The sequence below is a fragment of the Anolis sagrei genome, chromosome 5, assembly GCF_037176765.1.
Source record: "Anolis sagrei isolate rAnoSag1 chromosome 5, rAnoSag1.mat, whole genome shotgun sequence".
Taxonomy (NCBI): Eukaryota; Metazoa; Chordata; class Lepidosauria; order Squamata; family Dactyloidae; genus Anolis; species Anolis sagrei.
Window position 1 is genome coordinate 92,621,129 of NC_090025.1, and position 26,563 is coordinate 92,647,691.

At 42.7% G+C, this 26,563-nt stretch overlaps 1 protein-coding gene across 3 annotated transcripts in view; it reads left to right on the forward strand.

Moving 5' to 3' along the window:
- The first annotated feature begins 368 nt into the window (after positions 1-368).
- The window catches only part of OPTN (optineurin), a 33,434-nt gene continuing 7,239 nt past the window's right edge, over positions 369-26,563 (forward strand). For 2 of the 3 annotated variants that reach the window (XM_067468885.1, XM_067468887.1), the window contains exons 1-10: positions 369-505; positions 4,224-4,400; positions 6,278-6,480; positions 8,423-8,590; positions 10,094-10,170; positions 12,967-13,104; positions 14,494-14,563; positions 15,208-15,323; positions 18,661-18,810; positions 24,563-24,656. In XM_067468885.1, coding sequence (XP_067324986.1) covers positions 4,235-4,400; positions 6,278-6,480; positions 8,423-8,590; positions 10,094-10,170; positions 12,967-13,104; positions 14,494-14,563; positions 15,208-15,323; positions 18,661-18,810; positions 24,563-24,656 — 1,182 coding nt within the window. In that variant the 5' untranslated portion in view covers positions 369-505; positions 4,224-4,234. The remainder of the gene's footprint in view (positions 506-4,223; positions 4,401-6,277; positions 6,481-8,422; positions 8,591-10,093; positions 10,171-12,966; positions 13,105-14,493; positions 14,564-15,207; positions 15,324-18,660; positions 18,811-24,562; positions 24,657-26,563) is intronic. The other variant, XM_067468886.1, reaches the window with a different exon arrangement.

Below are 26,563 nucleotides of genomic sequence, written 5' to 3' on the forward strand. Positions count from 1 at the left end.
GTATAGTATAGTATAGTATAGTATAGTATAGTATAGTATAGTATAGTATAGTATAGTATAGTATAGTATAGTATAGTATAGTACAGCGGGGGGGGGGGGTCTGCCTTGATATTCTGGGATATAAGGCTGGCCACATGACCTTGGAGGTGTCTACCGACAATGCTGGCTCTTTCGGCTTAGAAATGGAGATGAGCACCACACCCCAGAGTCAGACATGACTGCACTTAATGTCAGGGGACTATCTTTACCTTTACCTTCAGGGCTGTGTGGAAGGGCCCAAGCTCACAGCAGCCCAATTGCTGGGATTGATTTGGTAGAGCTGCAGAAGCCCAAGCGGCCACTAGGTGGGGCTCTAGCCTGGGAAGCCAGAGGAAGGCGTTGCTCCCATCAGCTGACCCAGGGCAAAGGCTTCACAACAAACCCTGTCCTTCTCCTCCGCCTTCCTCCTTGCCTTGGGGATAAAGAGAGGTCCCTTAAGAGACGCGATCGGGGGCTTCCTAGCCAGGTAAGCAAACAGAAGGGGCTTTTCAATGGGGTGGGTGGCGATCTGGGCATGGGAAGGGGGAGGATTGGGGGGAATGGTACCGCGCCCCAAAGATCCAAGGGCGTCATCTTGGAAGAAGCGAAAGTGAAAGCTCAGGTGACATGGCTCCCCCTTGGAGCAGGAAGCACTCCATCCCTGCCTCTGCCTTGAGATCGAGAGGAGGGGGCTCCCTTTCCAGGAGGAGGCTGGTCTAGGGGATACTATACTAGTACAGCCTGCCCCCCCCCCCCCCCCTTAGAATCATAGAATCAAAGAGTTGGAAGAGACCTCATGGGCCATCCAGTCCAACCCCCTGCCAAGAAGCAGGAATATTGCATTCAAATCACCCCTGACAGATGGCCATCCAGCCTCTGTTTAAAAGCTTCCAAAGAAGGAGCCTCCACCACACTCCGGGGCAGAGAGTTCCACTGCTGAACGGCTCTCACAGTCAGGAAGTTCTTCCTCATGTTCAGATGGAATCTCCTCTCTTGTAGTTTGAAGCCATTGTTCCGCGTCCTAGTCTCCAGGGAAGCAGGAAACAAGCTTGCTCCCTCCTCCCTGTGGCTTCCTCTCACATATTTATACATGGCTATCATATCCCCTCTCAGCCTTCTCTTCTTCAGGCTAAACATGCCCAGCTCCTTAAGCCGCTCCTCATAGGGCTTGTTCTCCAGACCCTTGATCATTTTAGTCGCCCTCCTCTGGACACATTCCAACTTGTCAATATCTCTCTTGAATTGTGGTGCCCAGAATTGGACACAATATTCCAGGTGTGGTCTAACCAAAGCAGAATAGAGGGGTAGCATTACTTCCCTAGATCTAGACACTAGGATCCTCTTGATGCAGGCTAAAATCCCATTGGCTTTTTTTGCCGCCACATCACATTCTTGGCTCATGTTTAACTTGTTGTCCACGAGGACTCCAAGATCTTTTTCAACGTACTGCTCTCGAGCCAGGCATTGTCCCCCATTCTGTATCTTTGCATTTATTTTTTTCTGCCTAAGTGGAGTATCTTGCATTTGTCACTGTTGAACTTCATTTTGTTAGTTTTGGCCCATCTCTCCAATCTGTCAAGATCGTTTTGAATCCTGCTCCTGTCCTCTGGACTATTGGCTATCCCCCCCAATTTGGTGTCATCTGCAAACTTGATGATCCTGCCTTCTAGCCCTTCATCTAAGTCATTAATAAAGATGTTGAACAGGACCGGGCCCAGGACGGAACCCTTGGCACTCCACTTGTCACTTCTTTCCAAGATGAAAAGGAAGCATTAGTGAGCACCCTCTGGGTTCGTCCATTTAACCAATTACTGATCCACCTCACCATAGTTTTGCCTAGCCCACATTGGACTAGTTTGTTTGCCAGAAGGTCATGGGGGACCTTGTCGAAGGCCTTACTGAAATCCAGGTCCTCTTTGAGCAGCCAGGCTCCACACTATGGCATCTGGGGAGTGGGAGTGCCCTTAGGTCTTGAGTCTTCTCTGCCCAAAGAGTTTTGGTGCCTCAGGGGTCTATCACATGCAGCCAAGGGATCAAACTGTATTCTCTAGGTTTTCTCTTCTCTCTATATATAAATAAGTAGCTGTCCCCTGCCACGCGTTGCTGTGGCCCAGTCTGTTGATCTGGAAAATAAAGTAATGAGAAAGTGTTGGCTTCTAATATATGTAATGTCTTTCTGCTTGTGGGTAATGCTTCTGGTGTGAGAGAATTGGTCATCCTCAAGGACGTTCTAAGGAAAGGGCATGTAGGAGACAGTGTCATTCCAGACAATTTCCAAGCAGCACCCAAACATATTTTGTGTTTGTCTCATGAAAAGATTTTAAACGGTTTGGGCCGTATTTCTTGCTGTTTCTTTGTCAGTGTTGATGTAGAGCAGGAGTCCTCAAACGAAGGCCCAGGGGCCGGATTTGGCCCTCCAAGGTCATTTACCCGGCCCTCGCTCAGGGTCAACCTAAGTCTGCACAACTTGAAAGCACACAACAACAACAACAACAACAATCCTATCTCATCAGCCTAAAGCAGGCCCACACTTTTCATTGAAATACGAATAAGTTTATATTTGTTAAAATTGTTCTTCATTTTAATTATTGTATTGTTTTTAAGTGTTTTTTTTTTTGCACTGCAAAGAAGATATTGCAGTGTGCATAGGGGTAGCCCCCGGTGGCGCAGTGGGTTAAAGCCCTGTGCTGGCAGGACTGAAGACCGACAGGTCGCAGGTTCGAACCCCGGGAGAGGCGGATGAGCTCCCTCTATTGGCTCCAGCTCCTCATGCGGGGACAAGAGAGAAGCCTCCCACAAGGATGACAAAACATCAGAAATCATCCGGGCGTCCCCTGGGCAACGTCCTTGCAGACGGCCAATTCTCTCACAACAGGAGCGGTTGCTCCTGACACGACAAAAAAAAAAAAAGTGTGCATAGGAATTTGTTCATGTTTTTTTTTTTTCAAATTATAATCCGGCCCTCCAACAGTTTGAAGGACTGTGACCTGGCCCTCTGTTTAAAACATTTGTGGACCCCTGACTAACAAAATGAAGTTCAACAGTGACAAATGCAAGATACTCCACTTTGGCAGAAAAAATGAAATGCAAAGATACAGAATGGGGGACAATGCCTGGCTCGAGAGCAGTACGTGTGAAAAAGATCTTGGAGTCCTCGTGGACAACAAGTTAAACATGAGCCAACAATGTGATGTGGCGGCAAAAAAAGCCAATGGGATTTTGGCCTGCATCAATAGGAGCATAGTGTCTAGATCTAAGGAAGTAATGCTACCCCTCTATTCTGCTTTGGTTAGACCACATCTGGAATATTGTGTCCAATTCTGGGCACCACAATTCAAGAGAGATATTGACAAGCTGGAATGTGTCCAGAGGAGGGCGACTAAAATGATCAAGGGTCTGGAGAACAAGCCCAATGAGGAGCGGCTTAGGGAACTGGGCATGTTTAGCCTGAAGAAGAGAAGGCTGAGAGGAGATATGACAGCCATGTATAAGTATGTGAGAGGAAGCCACAGGGAGGAGGGAGCAAGCTTGTTTTCTGCTTCCTTGGAGACTAGGACGCGGAACAATGGCTTCAAACTACAAGAGAGGAGATTCCATCTGAACATGAGGAAGAACTTCCTGACTGTGAGAGCCGTTCAGCAGTGGAACTCTCTGCCCCGGAGTGTGGTGGAGGCTCCTTCTTTGGAAGCTTTTAAGCAGAGGCTGGATGGCCATCTGTCAGGGGTGATTTGAATGCAATATTTTTGCTTCTTGGCAGGGGGTTGGACTGGATGGCCCATGAGGTCTCTTCCAACTCTTTGATTCTATGATTCTATGTAGACAGTGTCTGGTTTGCCCACTCTGGAACATTCATCATATAATTGTCCTTCTCTAGGGGTCCCTTTCAAATCTATGATGCTATATCTGTGTGTGAATCATATCTATCTATCTATCTCTATGGCTGGATGGCTCTTTGTCAGGAGGACTTTGATTATGTTTTCTTGCCCTGAAGAAAGGAGTTGGATTGGATGGCCTTAAGTATTTTCTGTTGGTTGTGGAGGTTCTGTGTGGGAAGTTTGCCCCGATTCTGTCATTTGTGGGGTTCTAATGTTTAGGATGCCTAAAATATATAGTACAGATAGCAGTTCACATCCTGACATGTACACAGTTTGACTGCCAGCCCTTGGACAATGTGTTATGATTTATATTCATTTTTTTCCTCAAAGCAGCTGCAGCGATGTCCAGCAAGCCTTTAAACGGCCTTGCTGAAAATGGGGAACATCAGGAGACGGAAGTGGGAAATGGGCACCCAAATGTGCCACCTCCTGTAAATGGGGCTACAACTGTTGATGAGATGGTCCAGCAGATGAAAGAGCTCATAACTGAGAACAACGAGCTGAAAGGTAAGGTCTTAATATTGCATGGGCTTCCTTCAGAGCTCTTAACTAGGCACCTTCCACACAACTGAATAAAATCCCACAGTATCTGCTTTGAACTGGAATATATGGCAGTGTGGACTCAGATAACCCAGGTCAAAGCAGATATTATGGGATTTTCTGCTTGATATCCTGAGTTATATGGTTATGTGGAAGGGCCCTTAAATGAAATAAAATCACTGCTGGCTTGAATGCTCCCTAGATTTGAACTTATCCCCATTTCATGGAATGTTGAGTGCTGAACATGTAAAATAATATGATGATTTGAACAATAGGTTTGCTCCCTTGCCCTTGATATAGGAGGGTTAATTTTGGTCACTCCTTTTGCAAGGTATATATTGACTTTTAGATGTACATGCAGTCCCTAAGTTACAAACAAGATAGATTTGTTCTTAAGTTGAATATGTATGTAAGTCAGAACAGATAGAGTTTTAAGTGTCATTCTAGTCGTGTGTGGGAAAATTGGGCTTGTTGTGGAAACAAGGATTGGTGATAAAGCTCCAGTGGAGACACCTTTTGTTGAGATTAATTTCACAATTCAGCAGCAGATCAGTTGCACAACTTCAGCACTTTCCAGTAGCTTCTTCCTGCACAGTATTTTCAGTCAACTGCTCCCACAGCCTGCACTCACTCTGGAATCCTTTACAGACACTTGGGCACATGCCCAGCCATTGTCAGTTTTACCATTGTCTTTCCCCCAGTCTAGATGACATTACAAACTTACCACAGCATACAGTTATATCTTGTCTTAGCAGGCAGGTTCTTTTAATCTATTACATAGAGCCTTCGATGAACAATATCACAGCACAAGGAGAGAGAATGCACTGTACATAACTTCCTTATATACAATTCTATACAATTACACATGATTGGTTCCCAACTCATTAACTTAACTCAGACCCAGGATTACATCATTCACAATCACCTGGACTAGGTCAGAACACATTCCCCAAATGAAGTTCTATATACAGTTAATGCATGACTCAGCATGTCCAATAGAAGCCCATTAGCAGTGCATGACTCAGCTATATTACATTATAATACATTGTACAACCTGACACCTTTTCCCCATGATATCTCTTCCAGGAATGAATTTCCCTTCCAAGAGGTAGATTTCTTTCACCTCCTGTTGTTTCTCTCCGTTCTTAACTACGAGTTGTTTGTAAGTTTGATGTTTGTAACTCAGGGACTGCCTATAGTTTTGTACAGAAAGAAAACCTCATGAGTGGGTTGTTGTAGGTTTTTCGGGTTATGTGGCCATGTTCTAGAAGCATTCTGTCCTGACATTTCACCTGCATCTATGACAAGCATCATCAGAGGTTGTGAAGTCCAACGGGTAGTTAAAGTGCTTCTGAGGATGTTTTGCGGGGAATTGTTTGCTTTATTCAGAGAAGGCACACTGGATCAGCCACATTTTCAGGCTATTCCTAAAGACTGCCAAGACTTGCCTGATATCCTTGGGAAGTGAGTTCCAGAGTCAGGGGACCACCATAGAGAAGGCCCTCTCCCTCGTCCCCACCAATCGCACCTGCGAAGGAGGCAGGAGAGAGAACAGGGCCTCTCCAGATGATCGAAGAGATCGTGTGGGTTCGTACACAGAAATGCGGTCAGGCAGGTAGGCGGGTCCCAAACTGTTCAAGGCTTTGTAGGTAAGAACCTGCACTTTGAATTGGGACCGGAAAATGAGCTTATCAAAGTCTGGTAGAAAAAAAAATGCTATTAATCAGATATTTTGCAGGTTTTTCTAACAAATAGTGCAAACCAGAAAAATATAAACTCAGGTCTATGTTAATGAAAATAATGTTTGAGCACATACGAATGCTCTATTTCTGCACGTCAAACAGAAGCCGTGAGACAACATAACCAAGCTATGAAGGACCGTTTTGAGAATCTTTCAGCGTGGAAAGAGAAACTGAAGGAGGAACGAGAGTTTTACGAAATTAAATTCAAGGAAGCGAGACAGTGCTTAGCAAGCAAATGTGTCGAGAATGAAACACTTAAAAAGCAGCTCCAGACTTTTGAAGAAAAGGGGGAAGATCTCACAGATGTAAGTAAAATGCGTGTATGTTTGTGTCAGTCAGTGGGATGTATTTGGGAATGCTGAGAAACACGGATATGGCGAGAAACGCTGCCTGTGTGTTGCCTGATGAATGAACAAAAGTCATAGATACCACAAATAGCGAATTGTTCAAGGCTGAAGTCATTAGCCCCATCAAATTCAGTAAACATGCTTAGGATTGTAGTGCAAATGGCCTGTATTTTTCAGTAGCCATAACAGAATATTTTGTTACAGCAACAGGAGATACACAGTGAACAAGAAATTCTTGTTCCTTGATGCTGATAATAATCAGAATGTTCCAGGGTTTTCTTTACTTGAGGTTTAAACCTCAAATACGCACCTCTTTTTCCCTACAGTTAAATCCCCAACAATAAAGTCAGATTTACTATAAGGTGTCTCAAGCAGAAGATCTGGGCTTCTTTAAAATCCTGCTAAATCCTTGACTATTTTAACTCTGCATTATTTTTATATTGCAGGGATTGGAGTAGTTTTCTGTCTTGGGCAATCCTTGCTAAGCAGCTTACCTGTAAGGCCCATGCCAGTAAATATGCCTTGGCTCTTATAGTTATCAGCTAAATGTGTTCAGACTTTATGCCAAATTCAAACTTGCATTTTCTGATTTCTCTACCTGTTTGATTCCTATAGTTTCCTTCCATTGTGCTTGTGGCCTAGGACCTGCTTTGCTGTATGAAAATCTGTATTAGATACTTGAAAGAATATTATTGTATAGGGCTACTTGATCCTTATACCGCCCTGAGTCGCCTGCGGGCTGATATGGGCGGGATATAAGTGATGTAAATAAATAAATAAATTATACAGATTCCTCAGGAGAGAGATAAGGTGATTTGATATTCCCATACTACAAAGAACTTGCCACAATTATGATCCACACAGTCAAAGGCTTTAGAATCTATGTATATAATAAAAGTCAAAGTTTGTATGCGGAGAACAAAAGTGTGGCGGTGTGGCGGTGTATGTGCCAGCATTTTGATTGGCTAGCCTGAAAGTTCCAAGCTTCTGATTGGCTGCCGCTGTGGTGCTATTTGCATATGGTCTCTGGCCAGCTTCAAGAGGAGCCCCTGGTGGAGAAAAGAGTTCATGACAGAAATGGGGACATGAGAAGGAAATTTGCATATGGTCTCTGATTGGCCAGCCTCAATTCCAAGATTCCGAGATGACAAAGAGAGGAAAGGAAAAGGCTAGGGGCTGAGTCAGAAAATTACCAATACAGACCAAATTTCACTCACTTCCTGAAACCATAGCGACACTCATTCAAAAACCAATAAAGACCAAACTTGGAACATAGAGCCCCCATGGCCGACTCAACATTCTGGTGAGGTTTGGAAGAGTACAGACTATGGATGATGGGACTTCAAGTACCTCCACTCACTTCCCAAGACTTCTGCAACACTAATCTAATGACCGATCAAGACCAAACTTGGCACACAAAATCCCCGTGACCCACTCTCCATCCTGGAGCAGTTTGGAGGAGGATGGACCACAGATAATGGGACTCACAGTACCTTCACTAACTTCCTGAGACAACTGCGAGTCATATAAATAACTGATAAAGACCAACCTTGATACACAATTCCTTTCTCAAATAACCCGGGCCGTGCCGGGTCCCCAAACTAGTAGTCAATAAAACAGAAATAGATGTTTTTCTGAAACTCCCTGCCTTTCTCCATTATCCAGCAGATATTGGCAATTTGGTCTCTTGTTCCTCTGCCTTTTCTAAACCCAGATTGTACATGGGTTTACAATGTACTTGGGGTATAGGGCAGTGTAAATCCAGCCTTAGTGTACCAGACAAATGCATGTTGAGATTGACATACTGGAGTAATATGCAGGATGCCCCGCATTCTCTGCCTCAGTAGCTCCTATTTTCCCTTGGATCTAACTAACCCAACTTCTTGATTCCTCCTCTTAGGGATCTACAGTTTCTAAAAAGGAGATGGCCCAAGAACTGGAGCAGCTGAAAATGCAGGTGACAAAGCTCCAGGCAGAAAAGGCCGATCTGGTGGCCATAATTTCAGAGCTGCAGCTTAAACTCAACAGCACCACGGCTGAAGATTCATTTGTTGAGATCAGGATGCACGTAAGATGCTTTTCTGTCACTTAAAAAGAAAAAGAACGTGAAAGTGTTGTCAGGTTAGGCTTTTTTTTCTTTAGGGTGTGTGCCTACACTCCTTTGTTGTGCAACAGATGAGATGAAGAGCTTAGGATTTCCAGTTAAAGCTTCCTTTGTAGCAGGATACTATTAATGTATTGCTGTTCCACGTGTACTATTCAGTCATACAGTAAATTAAGGATAGTGCACTGGGAAAACCAAGGTTTCAGTGCAGTCTTCTGTCGCAGAGGCCTTGTGCCACTTAGGTTGCAGACTTAGTTGCTTCCAGGGGAGGGCGACTAAAATGATCAAGGGTCTGGAGAACAAGCCCTATGAGGAGTGGCTTAAAGAGCTGGGCATGTTTAGCCTGAAGAAGAGAAGGCTGAGAGGAGATATGATAGCCATGTGAGAGGAAGTCACAGGGAGGAGGGAGCAAGCTTGTTTTCGGCTTCCCTGGAGACTAGGACACAGAACAATGGCTTCAAACTACAAGAAAGGAGAGTCCGTCTGAGGAAGAACTTCCTGACTGTGAGAGCCGTTCAGCAGTGGAACTCTCTGCCCCGGAGTGTGGTGGAGACTCCTTCTTTGGAAGCTTTTAAACAGAGGCCGGATGGCCATCTGTCGGGGGTGATTTGAACTCAATATTCCTGTTTCTTGGCAGGTGGTTGGACTGGATGGCTGGTTGAGGTCTCTTCCAACTCTATAATTCTATGACATCCCTACTGATGTCTTTAAAGGGCATCTACACTTTAAAACTGATACAGTTTGACACCACTTTAACTGCAATAGCTCAATGTTATGGAATCATGGAAATTGTAGTTTGACAAGGTCTTTAGCCTTTTCTGCCAAGAAGTGCTGGTGCCTCATCAAATTATAAATCTCAGGATTGCATCGCATTGAGCCATAGCAGTTAAAGTGGTGTCAAACTGCACTGCTTCTACAGTATAGATGCACCCTAGGACAGGGAAATAATATTAGATGTGAAAACTGATGTGAAATTTAGTTATTGTTTTTTTCCCCCAAACACAGCACTATATTTTAGATCATTGTATGCCTCGAGGGGATAGAATTGCCTACAATGCTGTCCTGCAGGCATGTAGCCGGGGGGGGGGGGGGGGAGGGCTTGGGGGGCTTCACCCCCCCCCCCCGAAATTCTCATGGTGGTCCGCGAGAAGGCCTTACTGGTATATTATTTAAACTGATATGTTTATTCATATCATGATCTGATCACCAAGGTCAATATATCCCATATGCATGGGCGTATTGGGGCAACGATACAAAAGGTTTGCTAGGGTAGACCCTCTTTCACTCAGACTCAGCCCCCCCCCCCAAATCAAACTCAGCTCCCCCCAAAACAAAATCCTGGCTACGGGCCTGCTGTCCTGGCATTTCCAAACCTAGTAAATGTTCTTAATTTGTGCAATATTTGTATTTTTTTTTAAAAAATAATTCAGCTGTACTGTGTAACTAACAAATTTTCTTATTTTCCAGGAGGAAGAAGTGAATGGAGCTTTAAAGGAAAATCAAGATCTTTGTGACAAAAGAATGGGTGACACAGCTACCTATATGTAAGTCGGGCTTGTGGGATATTGATCATACTTGTGGATTTGCTTGGTTGGGTGGGTTTGGATTTTTTTGCCCTGCCTTTTCTCATTCACAGACCTCTATTAGAAAAAGGATTGTTTTGATGTATCTTAATAGGTATAAGTCTCTGACATGAAAATTGATATCGGTTCTGGCCGTCCTATCTATTAATGAAATATATTGTATGAATGAAAATGGAAAGAAAAGGGAGAAGCAGTTCAACAAGATGAACTTTTGGATAAATAGAAACTTCTCATTCAAAGATTAGACTGCTGACTACTTTACTATGACATTCCAAGCAATGGGGGTATTTTTATTTTGGGGGAAAGGTATGAACGGTTAATGATAAAAGATACCTGTGAGGAAGTAAAGGCACTATCGTGTGGCAGGGGAGACATTTCTTTTCTATCCCACCGCTGCCACCATTTTATATTGTAGCGAAGTAAAGGCACGGTTGTGTAGCAGGGGAGACCTTTCTTTTCTATCCCACCGCTGCCACCATTTTTATATTGTAGCGAGGGAGGGAGACTATTTCTTTATTTAAGAAAAACCTCTTTACTCTTATAAGGATTCAGTTTCTTCTTTTATATTTGCTGGGACTTTCTGTGTGCTGTTTAACCTTTGTACAGGCACTGAGACACACTTCTGTATAACAAAGTAACACAGTTTATTTATAACTTCAGGCTACAAACGCTTGTGGTTACATTTGTGTTTTGTTGCAATCCTGAGACTTACAGTCAGTATAATATACCTGGTTTACTTTTCTGAAATAGACTTTCAACGTTTCTCATTCACAAACATGTTACTTGCTTTACACACTCTTGACTGAAATTATGTTCTGACTAAAGCACCACTGGCTTTCTTTATGTTCCTAATTACCTGAGCTCTATTTGACTAACTGCTTATTTCTAACAGGAGTTCCTAACTCTTCTCTCTCACAGAAGTTCCTAACTATCTCTCACAAACAGGAATCCCTAACTCTCTAACTGTACCTCACAAACAGCAAATCCTAACTAACACTTTTGACTCTCTAACTGCCTATTTTTAAACTTTGGCTCCACCCCTTTGAAATGTTTAGCTCGGCTCTTCCCAACTGTCATTTTGGCCTAGCAACCTGTTCAAATCCTGGGCCTACGCTAATCTGCATATGACCAATCGGCTTCCATATGCAAATGAATCCTATCTCTACTGTTGCTACCCTATCTATGCCTATTCTTCCCTATCTGCCATATGTAAACATAGAGCTATACACCAAAAATTTAACATAGAGTAGCAATTTTGCTACAATACCACTTAATATCTTAATAAATAATTGAATTTTACCCTGTTAACCGCCTTGAGTCGCCTACAGGCTGAGAAAGGTGGTATACAAATACAGTAAGTAAGTAAATAAATAAATATCAGTTCTTCTGCTGCCCATGTCTCCTGGATTAGTAAAATACGGTGATGGACGAGGAAATCTGAAATCAGGATCTAATGGAGGCATGCCAACCAGGTACGTTCCATGTCAGCACGGAGATGCTATGCCTGGAACTTGATTGTCATGCCTCAAAAGGAGCATGGACCTCATCTTCAACCCCCCTTTGTCTCCCCGTCTGTCGCTTTTCTCTGTATAAGGAAAATGAAGGTTGTCCTTCCCTTCTGGAACATAGGGGAATCAGAGCCTCAGTGGCGGCCATGTGTAAGTTGCTGCTAGGAGCGTTCCCCATTGCAATGTCCTGTCCCAAGTTCAGTTTCCTCCTCCTTTGTCATTCTATCATGGAGCTTTTCCTGTAGCGATCTCAGTCCATCTAATATTTCTCTCTGGCTTGTTTGTGGGAGGCGTTGGAATAATAAAAGATACAGAATATAGGAGTAAAAAAATTAAATGGTGTGGACAGAGTGACTGCAGCCTTTTATTCCATGAGAAGTAACAAAAGGAATTGGGGTGTGAAAATAGCATGGGAAAACACAGATATTGAGCAGAACACAAATCTTAATTCCAAGCATGTATCACACTATGGTCCCTCCTTATTAAATTTGTATCAAAAGCATTGCATAAATTAGTATAAAACCGATAAAAATAGAAGGAGCGCAGGTGGCTAATTATCTTTTGACCAAAAATGGGCAACAGCAATTGCATTGTCTGTAGCCTCCAACAAGTCTTCCTCTGTACATGAGGCAGGGCACAGTGGACAAGCATACAGATGTGGAGTTGTCTGTTTTGCTCCACAGTCACACAAGGTGTGGGATTCTTTTAGGTAGTGCCATTTTGCCAGGTTGCCTTTTGATCTGCCCACTCCACTTCTGAGTCTGTTCAGGGACTTCCAAGTTGCCCATTCTTGGTTTGCCCCTGGAGAAAGACCCTCATGGGGGGGGGGGGCATCCAGTTGGGGTTTCCTGGTTTAGCTGCCCAGAGGGATATCCTTGCTGTTGCTGGGGGGACGCCAAGAGGAGTGGTAGTTCTCATAAAGCTTTTCCTTGATTTGAGTCTACTGGGAGGAGGCTGGTAGCCATGTAGTGGGTGGCCTTCACAGTGTTCAAACTTATTTCTCTTACATTTAGCAGCAACTTCCCGTTGCACCTCAGGAGGAGGCAATGCCAGCTAGCTTGTAGAGTTTATCAACAGGTTTAGGTTTAAGACATCCTGTGATTATTCTGCATGTTTCATTAGGTCCCTCCTAATTTACCAGGTACTGTTTAAACACAAATGTCTGATTAGGAGGCTGGAATTCGGACACTGGAAATTGCTTTTTCTGTACACTCAGTCTGTTTTGCCTTTCTTTTAATCTTCTGCAAAGGAGGAGCAGATCTATGGATGAAGCAAAAAAATACTTGCAAACAGAAGAGTTAACTGTCAGCCAGCTTCTACATTCTCTTCGGAATGAGACTCAGAGGAGGGAAGCATTAGAAAAGGAAGTGGAGGAACTAAAGGACAGGTACCAACAGTTAATTATTAAATATAATGTACATATACAGGCTCATATAAGGATGCCAAGACTTGTACTTAACATTGCAACAATATTTGAAATTCAGAGGATTTCGCTGTACCATCACAACTACATACAACACAGTGGTCTGCAATTGTAAAATTCATAGGAATCTAAATTGCATCTTAACAGTTCGATTAGTGAGCAGCAAGTAAAAGTAGATTTTAACACTTATGGCAATGATTTGACCCAGACTGGATTTTAGACTCTGATTTTAATAGACGTGTGTTAATCAATTGTTTTAATTATTGTTTTAATATTTTTAATATTTTAATGTATTGTTGATTGTTTTATTATGATGACACCATATGGTGTTTGTGAGGCTGCCCTGAGTCCCCCCTCAGGGGTGAGAAGGGTGGGGTATTGTGGTGAAGTGTGAATTTTAATCTACAGTTATGTATAATTATAGATAGGTGTTTTAAAAGGTAAGTATTTAAAATAGCATAACTGGGGGATGGTAGCCAGCTCAGCTCACTCTGAGCTGGGTTGCCATGGAAAAAGGAGCAGAGCCAACTGCCACTTGGCAGGGCAGGCATTTTAAAACGGTCAGTCTGTAGTCTGAGAACTGCAGGAAAGGCTGGTTCTACTGTGGTGAGAATCAGGGAAGCAGTCTGTAGTTAGAGAACTACAGGGAAAGGCTGGTTCTACTGTGTTGAGAACCAGGAAGATTTAGGCTTTTAGCCTGTGAGGTTTAGATAGGTCAAGTTGACTTATTTAGATTAGTAGTTAGTGTATGAGCAAAAAGGGGGAGAGAAACCCAGTAAGAATCTTTACTGCAACAGAGGTAACTTAGGGAAAGAATAAGCTGGTACCTGAAATGATCTGTTAAGGAAGGAAACGCAGTTTGAAGAAAAAATAAGTTTAAAACCTGTCTAGTGGAAGAAACAGTCCTCTTAAGAGTTGTTTTATGAAACGTTATAAATGTAACCACTGAAGAAATGTGCCTCTAGGAGTTAAGAAACATTGAAACTATTAAGCTTACTCTATACTTCAATAAACTTGTTAGAGTTTCTCTTAAAGCCAAGGCTCTGTTACGAATACTTTCAAGTCAAACTGCACTACACATTGAAGAAAGACTAGCAAAGTATTATAAGCTATTAGCTGTGTTGTCAATTTTATAAATCCATTACAGGTATAAATATAGGAAATAAATAAATAAACAAACAAACAGTTGCCACTGGAAATGTTTGGAATATATTTTTTTTATTATTAAATTATCTTGAAGTGAAAGGTACTGGGGGTGCTAGAAAGTCCTTTTCCAGTTGTCTCTTTCTAGGGAGAGATCTCTGGATCCAAATGAGTACATTGAACTTGGAACTAGATTCTTGCCTTTCACAGAGCACTGAAGATGGAGTATACCACGGATGAGAAGGGCTCTCAGACGGAACATGAAGAAGAGGAAGCAAAAGTGAGAGCAAAATGTACTACTCATTTATGTAGGCTGCATACCAAAGAAAATGTTTTTGCATTTATTGTTTTTCCTACCAGTAGACCATGTGATGTCTGTAAACTATTCTCTAGTTTCCTGTATTCACTTGCAGCCATGTGCATGGTGATCTCATGCCTTGTGTCTTAGAATGCCTCATTGTGACATTTGGTGAGATGCTGTAAATCTGCCTATATGGGATTCCCATCAGGCAGAATGGCATGGCCTCACTTGGCAACAGATAACACCATCTGTGATTTCAGCAATGCACCATACAGTCAAGTCTTACCCACAGAATTGCCAAATGAAGGAGGCAAGGGGAATCAGATCCCTTTCAGATTAGGGTCCTTATAATGAAAAGGCATGATGACCCACTGAATGTGTGCAATTCATCCAATCTGCCTATAGTATCTGGAGTGGTTTAAAACAACTTGTAATGCCCCCCCCCCTGCCCCGTTTCTAGGGTTGGAAGGTAGAACTTGCCCACCATGGATTTGTTGAGAAGCCTTTGATCCCTGTTTCTCATTTCGATATCCTTATAGTAAAACCTATCAACCATTACATCTGGGAACAGAGTATAAAATTGTGCTGTTGGGTTTGGGTTTTGATTCATCTCTTTCTTGCAGGTGGGCGATGAGGTAGAAACTCTAAGCCTGCAAGTGTCTGCTCTGGTCAGAGAACTTCAAGAGACCCATTCTAAATTGAAAGAAGCTGAAGTAATCCAGAAGAAGCTGCAAGAAAAGTAAGGATGTTGTTTGTATTGAAACGTCAGAGTAGATATTAGGAACATCTCAAAACCTGAGGCCCAGCTGGTGGTCCTAATGACATCTGTGGTAGCTCTTTGTAGTTAAGATCTAGATACATCCCCATTTGTCCTACTCTAGTTCTCAAGATGGGTGCATATAAAAACAAATTCAGACAGAGTTGTCTAAAATGGTTTCTACTAGCTAGCAAGGGTATAATTAAAAATTCTCTGAACATATGTGGAGCACTGTACAGGAGTTGATTATAAATTGTATGATTTTAACTGTATTTGTGTTTAGATTGGCTGCAGTAATGCTGGAGCGGCCTAAGTCAGGGGAGTCCTCCATGTGCGTTGCCATGGAGACCGATGCAGGAGCGAGGGAAGTGGGAGGAGCTTAGAGGGGAGAGTTTGAAAAAACGACAGTTAAAAAATCAGTTAGGGTTTAGGTTTAGAGGTGTGAGCAGTCCGGGTTTAGGTTCAGGGGAGTCAGGAGTTAGGTTCAGAGGAGTGAGGAGTTAGGAGTTGGGAGAGAAGGAAAGTAAAGGTGGCGGAGTGACTTGTGAAGCAAAGCTTTGAGGCTTTGAAAAGCTGGGTTTGGCTATTGGAAGTTTCTCAGGCTAGTGCAGCCAAATGGTGAAACAGAGCTGGTATTCTTTTAGTCTAAGGAGAGGCTAAAGAATAGTTTACTTAGTATTTGATCTAGGGAGGATCAAACAAGGGAAACATCCCTGTATTGAAACTTTGTCTGAAACAAGTGCTCTACGTCAGAAAGATACTGTGTTACTTGAAAGAATGAACTGTTAAAGTTACAAGTATTATTCCAAGTACAACAAGGAAAAGTTACGTCTTGCAACCACACGCTGTGTACTTAAGAAAATTGTTAACTTTTATTTGAAGATTGCCTCAGCTCCGTCTATTCTGTGTCCAAAGTGCCATTACTCACATGTGGTGGCAGAAACGCAGGGAAAAGTAACCAAATAAACCTACATTCTTCTCTCCAGTCACGCTACAGTATATACAGTGTAATTACTACTAAGTTATTACTTTCTTAATAAAGGAGGAGGTGCAATTGAACAGCCTCCCTTCCAACTTGATGGTAAATTTGGTTCCTAATCAGCAACCTCCATTGCAAATTGGCCAGTTCTTCTTAAAATTGGGAACTGGGGTAAAATCTCCTGAATACTGGTTCCTTTCATATTGGTGGCAAAAATAAATCATTCCTCCGCTCCTTTGCATTCTTTTCAGCACCTTTCCCTTTTAACCCAGCAATTGGCAACCTTTTCTTCCCATAAAATGAAGGCGAATCCCCCCAGAACAAAACAAAAGAGTTCCTTGGGGGTTTTTTGTTGTTGTTGTTTGGAGGGAAGCCTTCTGCAGATGCAGTAGGTTCATTTATTAAGCAGGCTCATTCAATGCTGCTTTATTTACATGCAAAAAGCTTTGAATACCATACAATCACTCTAGAAAACCTAGGCCCCTTCTACATTGCCATAAAAATCGAGATTATCTGCTTTGAACTGGATTATATAGCAGTGTATATATAATATATATAACCCACTGCGCCACCAGGGAGCCCCCGGTAGTGCAGTGGGTTAAAGCACTGAGCTGATGAGCTTGTTGATCGAAAGGTCGCAGATCGATTCCGGGGAGCGACGTGAGCTTCCGCTGTCAGCCCTAGCTTCTGCCAACCTAGCAGTTCGAAAACATGCAAATGTGAGTAGATCAATAGGTACCGCTCCGGCGGGAAGGTAACGGCACTGCATGCAGTCATGCTGGCCACATGACCTTGGAGGTGTCTACGGACAACGCTGGCTCTTCGGCTTAGAAATGGAGATGAGCACCACACCCCAGAATCAGACATGACTGGACTTAATGTCAGGGGACTACCTACATTTATATAGCAGCGTAGACTCATATAATCCAGTTCAAAGCAGATAATCTTGATGGCAGTGTAGAAGGAGCCCTAAAGATGCTTAGAAAGGTACCTAGGTCTCCTGCGCAATTTTATGATCAATGTCTACTGGACATTTTTCCAGAAATTGACAATAATTTGCACTAGAGGCCTAGGGAGAACACCTTTGCAGTTGAAAGAAACCATCCAGGAGCTTGTTTAGACGAAATTTATTATCTTAGTGATAAGAGGTTTCTGTTGCTGAATTCTAGGAGTACGATACTGGAGAAGGAGAACAAAGGATACTGCTTGAATGAAGTAGTTTTTCATCTGAATCAGGACAGAACAAACTGAGCACAAATTGGAGAGAGATTTAAAAGTTTGTGCCCACCCCAACCTTCCCAAAATCAGATTTGTACTGTACCATAAAGAGGAAAAACTCCTCTTCAGTGCCATTCAGATCTTTTTTTAAAAAAGGCTCTCTTCCAAAAAAAATCTCCAGATTTTGGAGAAAGGGTAAATTAGCTGGTGTAAGTCTTGCTGGGCTAATCATCAATGTATTGTCGAAGGCTTTCATGGCTGGAATCACTTGGTTCTTGTGGGTTTTTTCGGGCTATAGGGCCATGTTCTAGAGGCATTTCTCCTGACGTTTCGCCTGCATCTATGGCAAGCATCCTCAGAGGTAGTGAGGTCTGTTGGAAATAGGACAATGGGTTTATATATCTGTGGAATGGCTGGGGTGGGGCAAAGAGCTCTTCTCTGCTAGAGCTAGGTGTGAATGTTTCAGCTGACCACCTTCATTAGCATTTGAAGGCCTGCCTGAGCCTGGGAAAACCTTTTGTTGAGAGGTGTTAAGATGTTCCTGGTTGTTTCCTCTCTGCTGTTTTGCTGTTATAATTTTAGAGTTTTTTAATGCTGGTAGCCAGATTTTGTTCATTTTCATGGTCTCTTCCTTTCTGTTGAAATTGTCCACATGCTTGTGGATTTCAATGGCTTCTCTGTGTAGTCTGTGAAGCCATTGAAAGGAAGAGACCATGAAAATGAACAAAATCTGGCTACCAGTATTAAAAAACTCTAAAATTACAACAGCAAAACAGCAGAGAGGAAACAACCAGGCACATCTTAACACCTCTCAACGAAAGATTCCCCCAGGCTCAGGCAGGCCTTCAAATGCTAATGAAGGTGGTCGGCTGAAACATTCACACCTAGCTCTAGCAGAGAAGAGCTCTTTGCCCCACCCCAGCCATTCCACAGATATATAAACCCATTGTCCTATTTCCAACAGACCTCACTACCTCTGAGGATGCTTGCCATCGATGCAGGCGAAACGTCAGGAGAAATGCCTCTAGAACATGGCCCTATAGCCCGAAAAAACCCACAAGAACTTAATTTTATCATCAACCTTCAGAGATACATATGCCTTCTGTTTCCTTTGTTGGGCAGATGTCAGGCTCTTGAGCATCAGAAGAGTGCAAATGCTGGAGACCAGGATGAGAAGCAGCAGCTGTTATACACTATTAAGAAGCTGGAACTTCAGGTGGAGAGCATGCAGTCGGAGATCAGGTTGGAGCAGGCCAAAACAAGCGACGAGAAGTGAGTGCGGCCCGTTGAACATTGCATACTCTGGCATTTTCTCTTATTTCCTTTTGTGTGTCACTAATGAACAACTAGATAAAGAATTTCCAAAGAAGATTCTGGCCGGAATCCAATGTCTTCTAAATCAGGGAATGCTCTTAATGCAGATTAACTTAGCCACCTGAAATCTCCTTAACGTGATCATTCTTGCTTCAAGAAAGATCTGTATACTGTATTGTCGAAGGCTTTCATGGCCGGAATCACTGGGTTGTTGTAGGTTTTTTCGGGCTTATATGGCCATGGTCTAGAGGCATTCTCTCCTGACGTTTCGCCTGCATCTATGGCAAGCATCCTCAGAGGTAGTGAGGTTTGTTGGAACTAGGAAGAAAGGTTTATATATCTATGGAATGATCAGGGTGAGACAAAGGACTCTTGTCTGCTGGAGCTAGGCGTGAATGTTTCAACTGACCACCTTGATTAGCATATAATGGCCTGACAGTGCCTGGAGCAAACTTTTGTTGAGAGGTGATTAGATGTCCTTGGTGTGTCTTTGTCACCACTCTCACAACCACCATGTCAGACTACACAGAGAAGCATGTGGACAATTTCAATAGAAAAGAGGAAACCATGAAAATGAACAAAATCTGGCTACCAGTATTTTAAAACTCTAAAATTGCTACAGCACAACAACAAAGAGAAAACAAAATTGTCGAAATTGTCCACATGCTTGTGGCTTTCAATGGCTTCTCTGTATAGTCTGACATGGTGGTTGTCTAAAATTACAACAGCAAAACAACAGAGAGGAAACAATCTGGGACATCTAATCACCTCTCAACAAAAGTTTGCTCCAGGCACTGTCAGGCCATTATATGCTAATCAAGGTGGTCAGTTGAAACATTCACACCTTGCTCCAGCAGACAAGAGTCCTTTGTCCCACCCTGGTCATTCCAGACCATTGTGTATATGTGTGTGCTCATCTATATGCATATTTGTCTGTATATATGTATGTATGTGGATATGTATATGTGTGTGCATGTGTATATGTACGTGTATGTATATGTGTGTATTTGTGTATATTTGTGTGTTTGTGCATATATATGCGTGTGTATGAATGTGTGCATGTGCATATGTATATGAGTGTATGTATATATGTATATGTGCATGTGTATATGTATATATGTGTGTATATGTATGTGTGTATATATGTATATTTGTGTGTGTTTGTGCATATATATACATGTGTGTATGAATGTGTGCATGTGCATATGTATATGAGTGTATGTATATATGTATGTGTGCATGTGTATATGTATATATATATGTGTGTGTGTGTGTGTGTATATGTGTATTCAGGGCCGTAGCTAGAAAAAAAATTCTGGGAGGGTTGAAAATTTGGGGGGGGAGGGTTGAAAATTTCGGGGAGGGTTGAAAATTTCAGCAGGCAGGGGTTGAAACCTGCCTCCTAGATCACACTGAAGCAAAGAGCACAGCAGGGGACAGAACAACCTTCAATAGCCTGCAGCTCCGCCCCTGTCAACCACCTCCACCAAGTCTGGCCTCCTTAATTAGAGCATTCAACACACACACACCCAACTTGGTTGCTTCACTACATCAGCTATTGCTGCAAGTAATGACAGTGTGAATAAATTGTCAATATTTGCCTGAGATAGTGCTTGCAGTTCTGGAGGAACTCTTAATTTTTTTGCATCTCATAGACTTCGCATGGGGATTTGGTTAACCAGTTAAAATTCATGAGTAAACCAGGTTTTTTAAAAAAATCTGAAACATTTCGGGGGGGGGGGGGTTGAACCCCTAAAACCACCTCCTCGCTACAGGCCTGTGTGTATTTGTGTGTGTTTGTGCATATATATATGTGTGTGTGTATGAATGTGTGCATGTGCATATGTTTGTTGTTGTTCATTCGTTCAGTCGTCTCCGACTCTTCGTGACCTCATGGACCAGTCCACGCCAGAGCTCCCTGTCGGCCGTCACCACCCCCAGCTCCCTCAAGGTCAGTCCGGTCACCTCAAGGACGCCATCCATCCATCTTGCCCTTGGTCGGCCCCTCTTCCTTTTTCCTTCCACTTTCCCCAGCATAATTGTCTTCTCTAGGCTTTCCTGTCTCCTCATGATGTGGCCAAAGTATTTCAATTTTGTCTCTAGTATCTTTCCCTCCAGTGAGCAGTCGGGCTTTATTTCCTGGAGGATGGACTGGTTGGATCTTCTCGCAGTCCAAGGCACTCTCAGAACTTTCCTCCAGCACCACAGTTCAAAAGCATCGATCTTCCTTCGCTCAGCCTTCCTAAGGTCCAGCTCTCACATCCGTAGGTGACTACAGGGAATACCATGGCTTTGACTAGGCGGATCTTTGTTGCCAGTCTGATGTCTCTACTCTTTACTATTTTGTCGAGACTGGACATTGCTCTCCTCCCAAGAAGTAAGCGTCTTCTGATTTCCTGGCTACAGTCTGCATCTGCAGTAATCTTTGCACCTAGAAATACAAAGTCTGTCACGGCCTCCACGGTTTCTCCCTCTATTTTCCAGTTGTCAATCATTCTTGTTGCCATAATCTTGGTTTTTTTGACGTTTAGCTGCAATCCGGCTTTTGCACTTTCTTCTTTCACCTTGATTAGAAGGCTCCTCAGCTCCTCCTCACTTTCAGCCATCAGAGTGGTGTCATCTGCATATCTGAGGTTGTTAATGTTTCTTCCAGCAATTTTCACCCCAGCTTTGCATTCATCAAGCCCCGCACATCGCATGATGTGTTCTGCATACAAGTTAAAAAGGTTGGGTGAGAGTATGCAGCCTTGCCGGACGCCTTTCCCAATCTTGAACCAGTCTGTTGTTCCGCGGTCAGTTCTGACTGTTGCTACTTGGCCCTTGTACAGATTCCTCAGGAGAGAGACAAGGTGGCTTGGGATGCCCATCCCACCAAGAACTTGCCACAATTTATTATGATCCACACAGTCAAAGGCTTTAGAATAGTCAATGAAGCAGAAATAGATGTTTTTCTGAAACTCCCTGGCTTTCTCCATTATCCAGCGGATATTGGCAATCTGGTCTCTCGTTCCTCTGCCTTTTCTAAACCCAGCTTGAACATCTGGCATATGTATATGAGTGTATATGTATATATGGTGTATTTTGGGGGGTTTTAAGTCTTCCGCTGGGGTTGTGTGTGTGTGTGCGCGCACGTGTGTTTATGGGTGATGGACACTCGTTGAACTGTTAGGTGTATTGTGTCCAAATTTTGTGTCAATTTGTCCAGTGTTTTTTGAGTTCTGTTAATCCCACAAATGAACATTACATTTTTATTTTTATTTATACACACACACACAATAATCATGTTTTAAATCAACAAGTATTAAAATCTAATTCTTCCTGATTGTTCTGTCGCGCGCTGGGTCTGTGAAGAATTCCCTTTAGAACACGATGTGCAACCTTTGCTCAGCGGGAAGCCAGGGGGTCTAAAGAGAAGCTCTCAGAGGTTTTCACCACAAATAGTCTTTAGATGGCTTGCGAAGTACAACAAAGTCTTTTATTAATGAACAATCAAACAGGAAATTCTCTTGTCTTCAGTAAAGTTAAGCAAATGATTCCAAGCTTTTAGGCAACTGGTGAATTCCTAAACTTGCCCATGAAGGACAGGCAACTGTCTTCAATAACTTCTTCTTTAAAGGAAAATCCCCTTTTTAACTTCTCCCAGGCTGACTGTAATCTAACCCTTACTGATGTGGGCTCCGCTACTGGGTCGAACTGCTTCTCGAACGCCGAGTAGACCTACCAGTAAAGGCTTAGATGTTCTCCAGCTGGAATTCTTTGGTCTTTAGGGCTGTTTTCCTGAAAATTCTTTGGAGACTCTTAAGACTGTTTTCCCCCGGAAAGTCTGAAGGGTTGAAGCTTTTGTACAGGGAAGCTTGCACACGTCCTGTACATTAGCTTTCCTTGCTGAGACTAACTAAAAAATGGCTCCCTTCCCTTCCCAATTGCCCTGAGCAAGGGGCAGAACCAAACTTAACGATGATGGACAGGTGACTTGCCCTACGACTGCAACCAAAGGAAGCCACCTGTCTGCAGAGTCCCTGAAACCTTGGACTGCAAGCAAACATTTAATGCAAAGCAAATAAAGTAGGAGCTCCTGGTACAGCTGTACCAGAACACTGATCTCATATTCAGCCATTTTTTTCTTCTCTCTTCCAATTGATTCCAAAGTTTTTAGTTCGGTTACCCATAGCCTTTAGGCATTCTCCTTTTTTTAACATCTGTTTTTGCAAAGTCCTATGGTAGTCATGCAAGAATAGGATCTTTCTCATTCTTCTTTGAAGACATTGTGGTGTCTTTCTTGGGCTCTTTATTTCCTATGTTGCATTCAGTGTTTACTTCAAGGGTCTGAACCACCTGTGTCCCCTTGTCTGATTCACGTCACTTCTTGGAAAGAAGTGACGAGTGGAGTGCCGCAGGGTTCCGTCCTGGGCCCGGTCCTGTTCAACATCTTTATTAATGACTTAGATGAAGGGCTAGAAGGCAGGATCATCAAGTTTGCAGACGACACCAAATTGGGAGGGATAGCCAATAGTCCAGAGGACAGGAGCAGAATTCAAAACGATCTTGACAGATTAGAGAGATGGGCCAAAACTAACAAAATGAAGTTCAACAGTGACAAATGCAAGATACTCCACTTTGGCAGAAAAAATGAAATGCAAAGATACAGAATGAGGGACGCCTGGCTCGAGAGCAGTACGTGTGAAAAAGATCTTGGAGTCCTCATGGACAACAAGTTAAACATGAGCCAACAATGTGATGTGGCGGCAAAAAAAGCCAATGGGATTTTGGCCTGCATCAATAGGAGCATAGTGTCTAGATCTAAGGAAGTAATGCTATCCCTCTATTCTGCTTTGGTTAGACCACATCTGGAATATTGTGTCCAATTCTGGGCACCACAATTCAAGAGAGATATTGACAAGCTGGAATGTGTCCAGAGGAGGGCGACTAAAATGATCAAGGGTCTGGAGAACAAGCCCTATGAGGAGCGGCTTAGGGAACTGGGCATGTTTAGCCTGAAGAAGAGAAGGCTGAGAGGAGATATGATAGCCATGTATAAGTATGTGAGAGGAAGCCACAGGGAGGAGGGAGCAAGCTTGTTTTCTGCTTCCTTGGAGACTAGGACGCGGAACAATGGCTTCAAACTACAAGAGAGGAGATTCCATCTGAACATTAGGAAGAACTTCCTGACTGTGAGAGCCGTTCAGCAGTGGAACTCTCTGCCCCGGAGTGTGGTGGAGGCTCCTTCTTTGGAAGCTTTTAAGCAGAGGCTGGATGGCCATTTGTCAGGGGTGATTTGAATGCAATATTCCTGCTTCTTGGCAGGGGGTTGGACTGGATGGCCCATGAGGTCTCTTCCAACTCTTTGATTCTATGATTCTATGTATTTCAACTTTTTAAAAAAGAGATTCAGTTTGCATCATCTTCTGTCTCTTGTGCCTCATATTACATTTTCATAGTTATGCATTCAAGGATAAAATTTGGCACTTGTCTGAGATTTTGATATGGGTGTTTGTGCATCTCCAAACTCTGGTTTGTTGGAGAGCAAATTATCAAACAGTTCTGAAACAGCCCTACATCTACACAGTTTTTCTGTGTTGCTCTTGGATTTATTTTCATCAAGCCATGAAAAATTGTAAATTCATTGTAAATTAACAAGTAGATGAGCCTGAAAGTGAGGTCCTCATAAAAGAAGAGCTGTTCATACCTTATCTTTCTTGACTTCCAACAGAGCCAAGTACAACAAGCTGCAGGATACATACAGCAAGCTCCTACCTGAACTGACTGATGCAAGGCAAACAGTGGAAGAATTAAAAATCAAAGAGGTAAGCCTTGCTCGAGGGGAATGGGAAAACACAAAATACATACTTTTACGGTCTGCCGTAAAAGTTTAAGACCGAATGCTTTGTGATTTTGTACAGCTGAATTACACATTCTGAAAGTATGCAATGCATAAATCCTTACAAATGTAGAAATATTGATATAACTCAGTGGTTCTCAACCTTACTGATGCCGCGACCCCTTAATACAGTTCCTTGTGTTGTGTTGACCCCCAACCATAACATTATTTTCGTTGCTACTTCATAACTGTAATTTTGCTACCGTTATGAATCGTAATGTAAATATCCAATATGCAGGATATAGTTTCATTCACTGGACCAAATTTGGCACAGATACTCAATATGCTCAAATTTGAATACTGGTGGGGGGGGGGGGGGGGTTGGGGGGGGTTGATTGTCATTTGGGAATTGTAGTTGAAGGGATTTATAGTTCACCTACAATCAAGAAGCATTCTGAATTCCACCAATGATTGAATTGAATCAAATTTGGCACACATAACTCCCATGATCAACAGAAAATACTGGAAGGGTTTGGTGGCCATTGACCTTGAGTTTTGTGTGTTCTACGAGTTCCATTTAAACATCCTGCTCCTATTTTATCTCATCGTAGTCTGTTAATTGTCTTTTATCCGGAATATGTGGCCTGCCCATTGTCATCTCTATTGTGATTGTGTCTATTGGAATTTTTATTTTATTTTTTATTTTTATTTTATTCTATTATTACTATTATTTTATTATTATTTTAATGTCATTTTGATATTGTTGTTGTTGTCTGTTGTATATGCTTCGATTTTGTTGCTGTATTATGTTGTCCAGACTTGGCCCCATGTAAGCCGCTCCGAGTCCCCATTGGGGAGATGGTGGCGGGGTAGAAATAAAGATGATGGTGATTATTATTATTATTATTATTATTATTATTATTATTATTATTATTGAGCCCCCGGTGGTGCAGTGGGTTAAACCCCTGTGCCAGCAAGACTGGAGACTGACAGGTCGCAGGTTCGAATCCGGGGAGAGGTGGATGAGCTTCCTCTATCAGCTCTAGCTCCTCATGTGGGAACATGAGAGAAGCCTCCCACAAGGATGATAAAAAGATCAAAATCATCTGGGCGTCCCCTAGGCAACGTCCTTGCAGACGATCAATTCTCTCACACCAGAAACGATTTCTGACACGACAAAAAATTATTATTATTATTATTATTATTATTATTATTATTATTATTATATCCAAGCCAAGTACTGTGGGCCCACCGTACTCACAGGCGTTCATTTCTGGGTCCCCATGCAGATATTTAAAATGTGGATGCTCATGCACCATATGAATAAATGGAGTGACAAGAATGCACCTCCTTCAATATATTCATGTAATCATTGCCGCTATGTAATAATATGGAATGTGACAACCTATGGTTGGCATAAATTGGTGGTCTGGGGCCTGTGAGTTTGGAATGTCCATTGTAACACAGAGCTGGATGTAAGGAAAATGAGAGAGTCACTTTTGCTCCTGTAGATTAAGTCGCTGATAGTTGGGTGGCTTTTAAATCGTGAAATGATTTTAGTGTAAAATGATTCTTAGATTTAAAATGCTGATAATTTGGGGAAAAACATTTAGGATGTTATTGGTGTCATTATTGCCATTTCATATACTTTACCTTTGGGTTGTTGTGGGTTTTTTCGGGCTATATGGCCATGTTCTAGAGGCATTCTCTCCTGACGTTTCGGCTGCATCTATGGCAAGCATCCTCAGAGGTAGTGAGGATGCGTGCCATAGATGCAGGCGAAACGTCAGGAAAGAATGCCTCTAGACCATGGCCATATAGCCCAAAAAAACCTACAACAACCCAGTGATTCCGGCCGTGAAAGCCTTCGACAATACTTTACCTTTGTGTGTT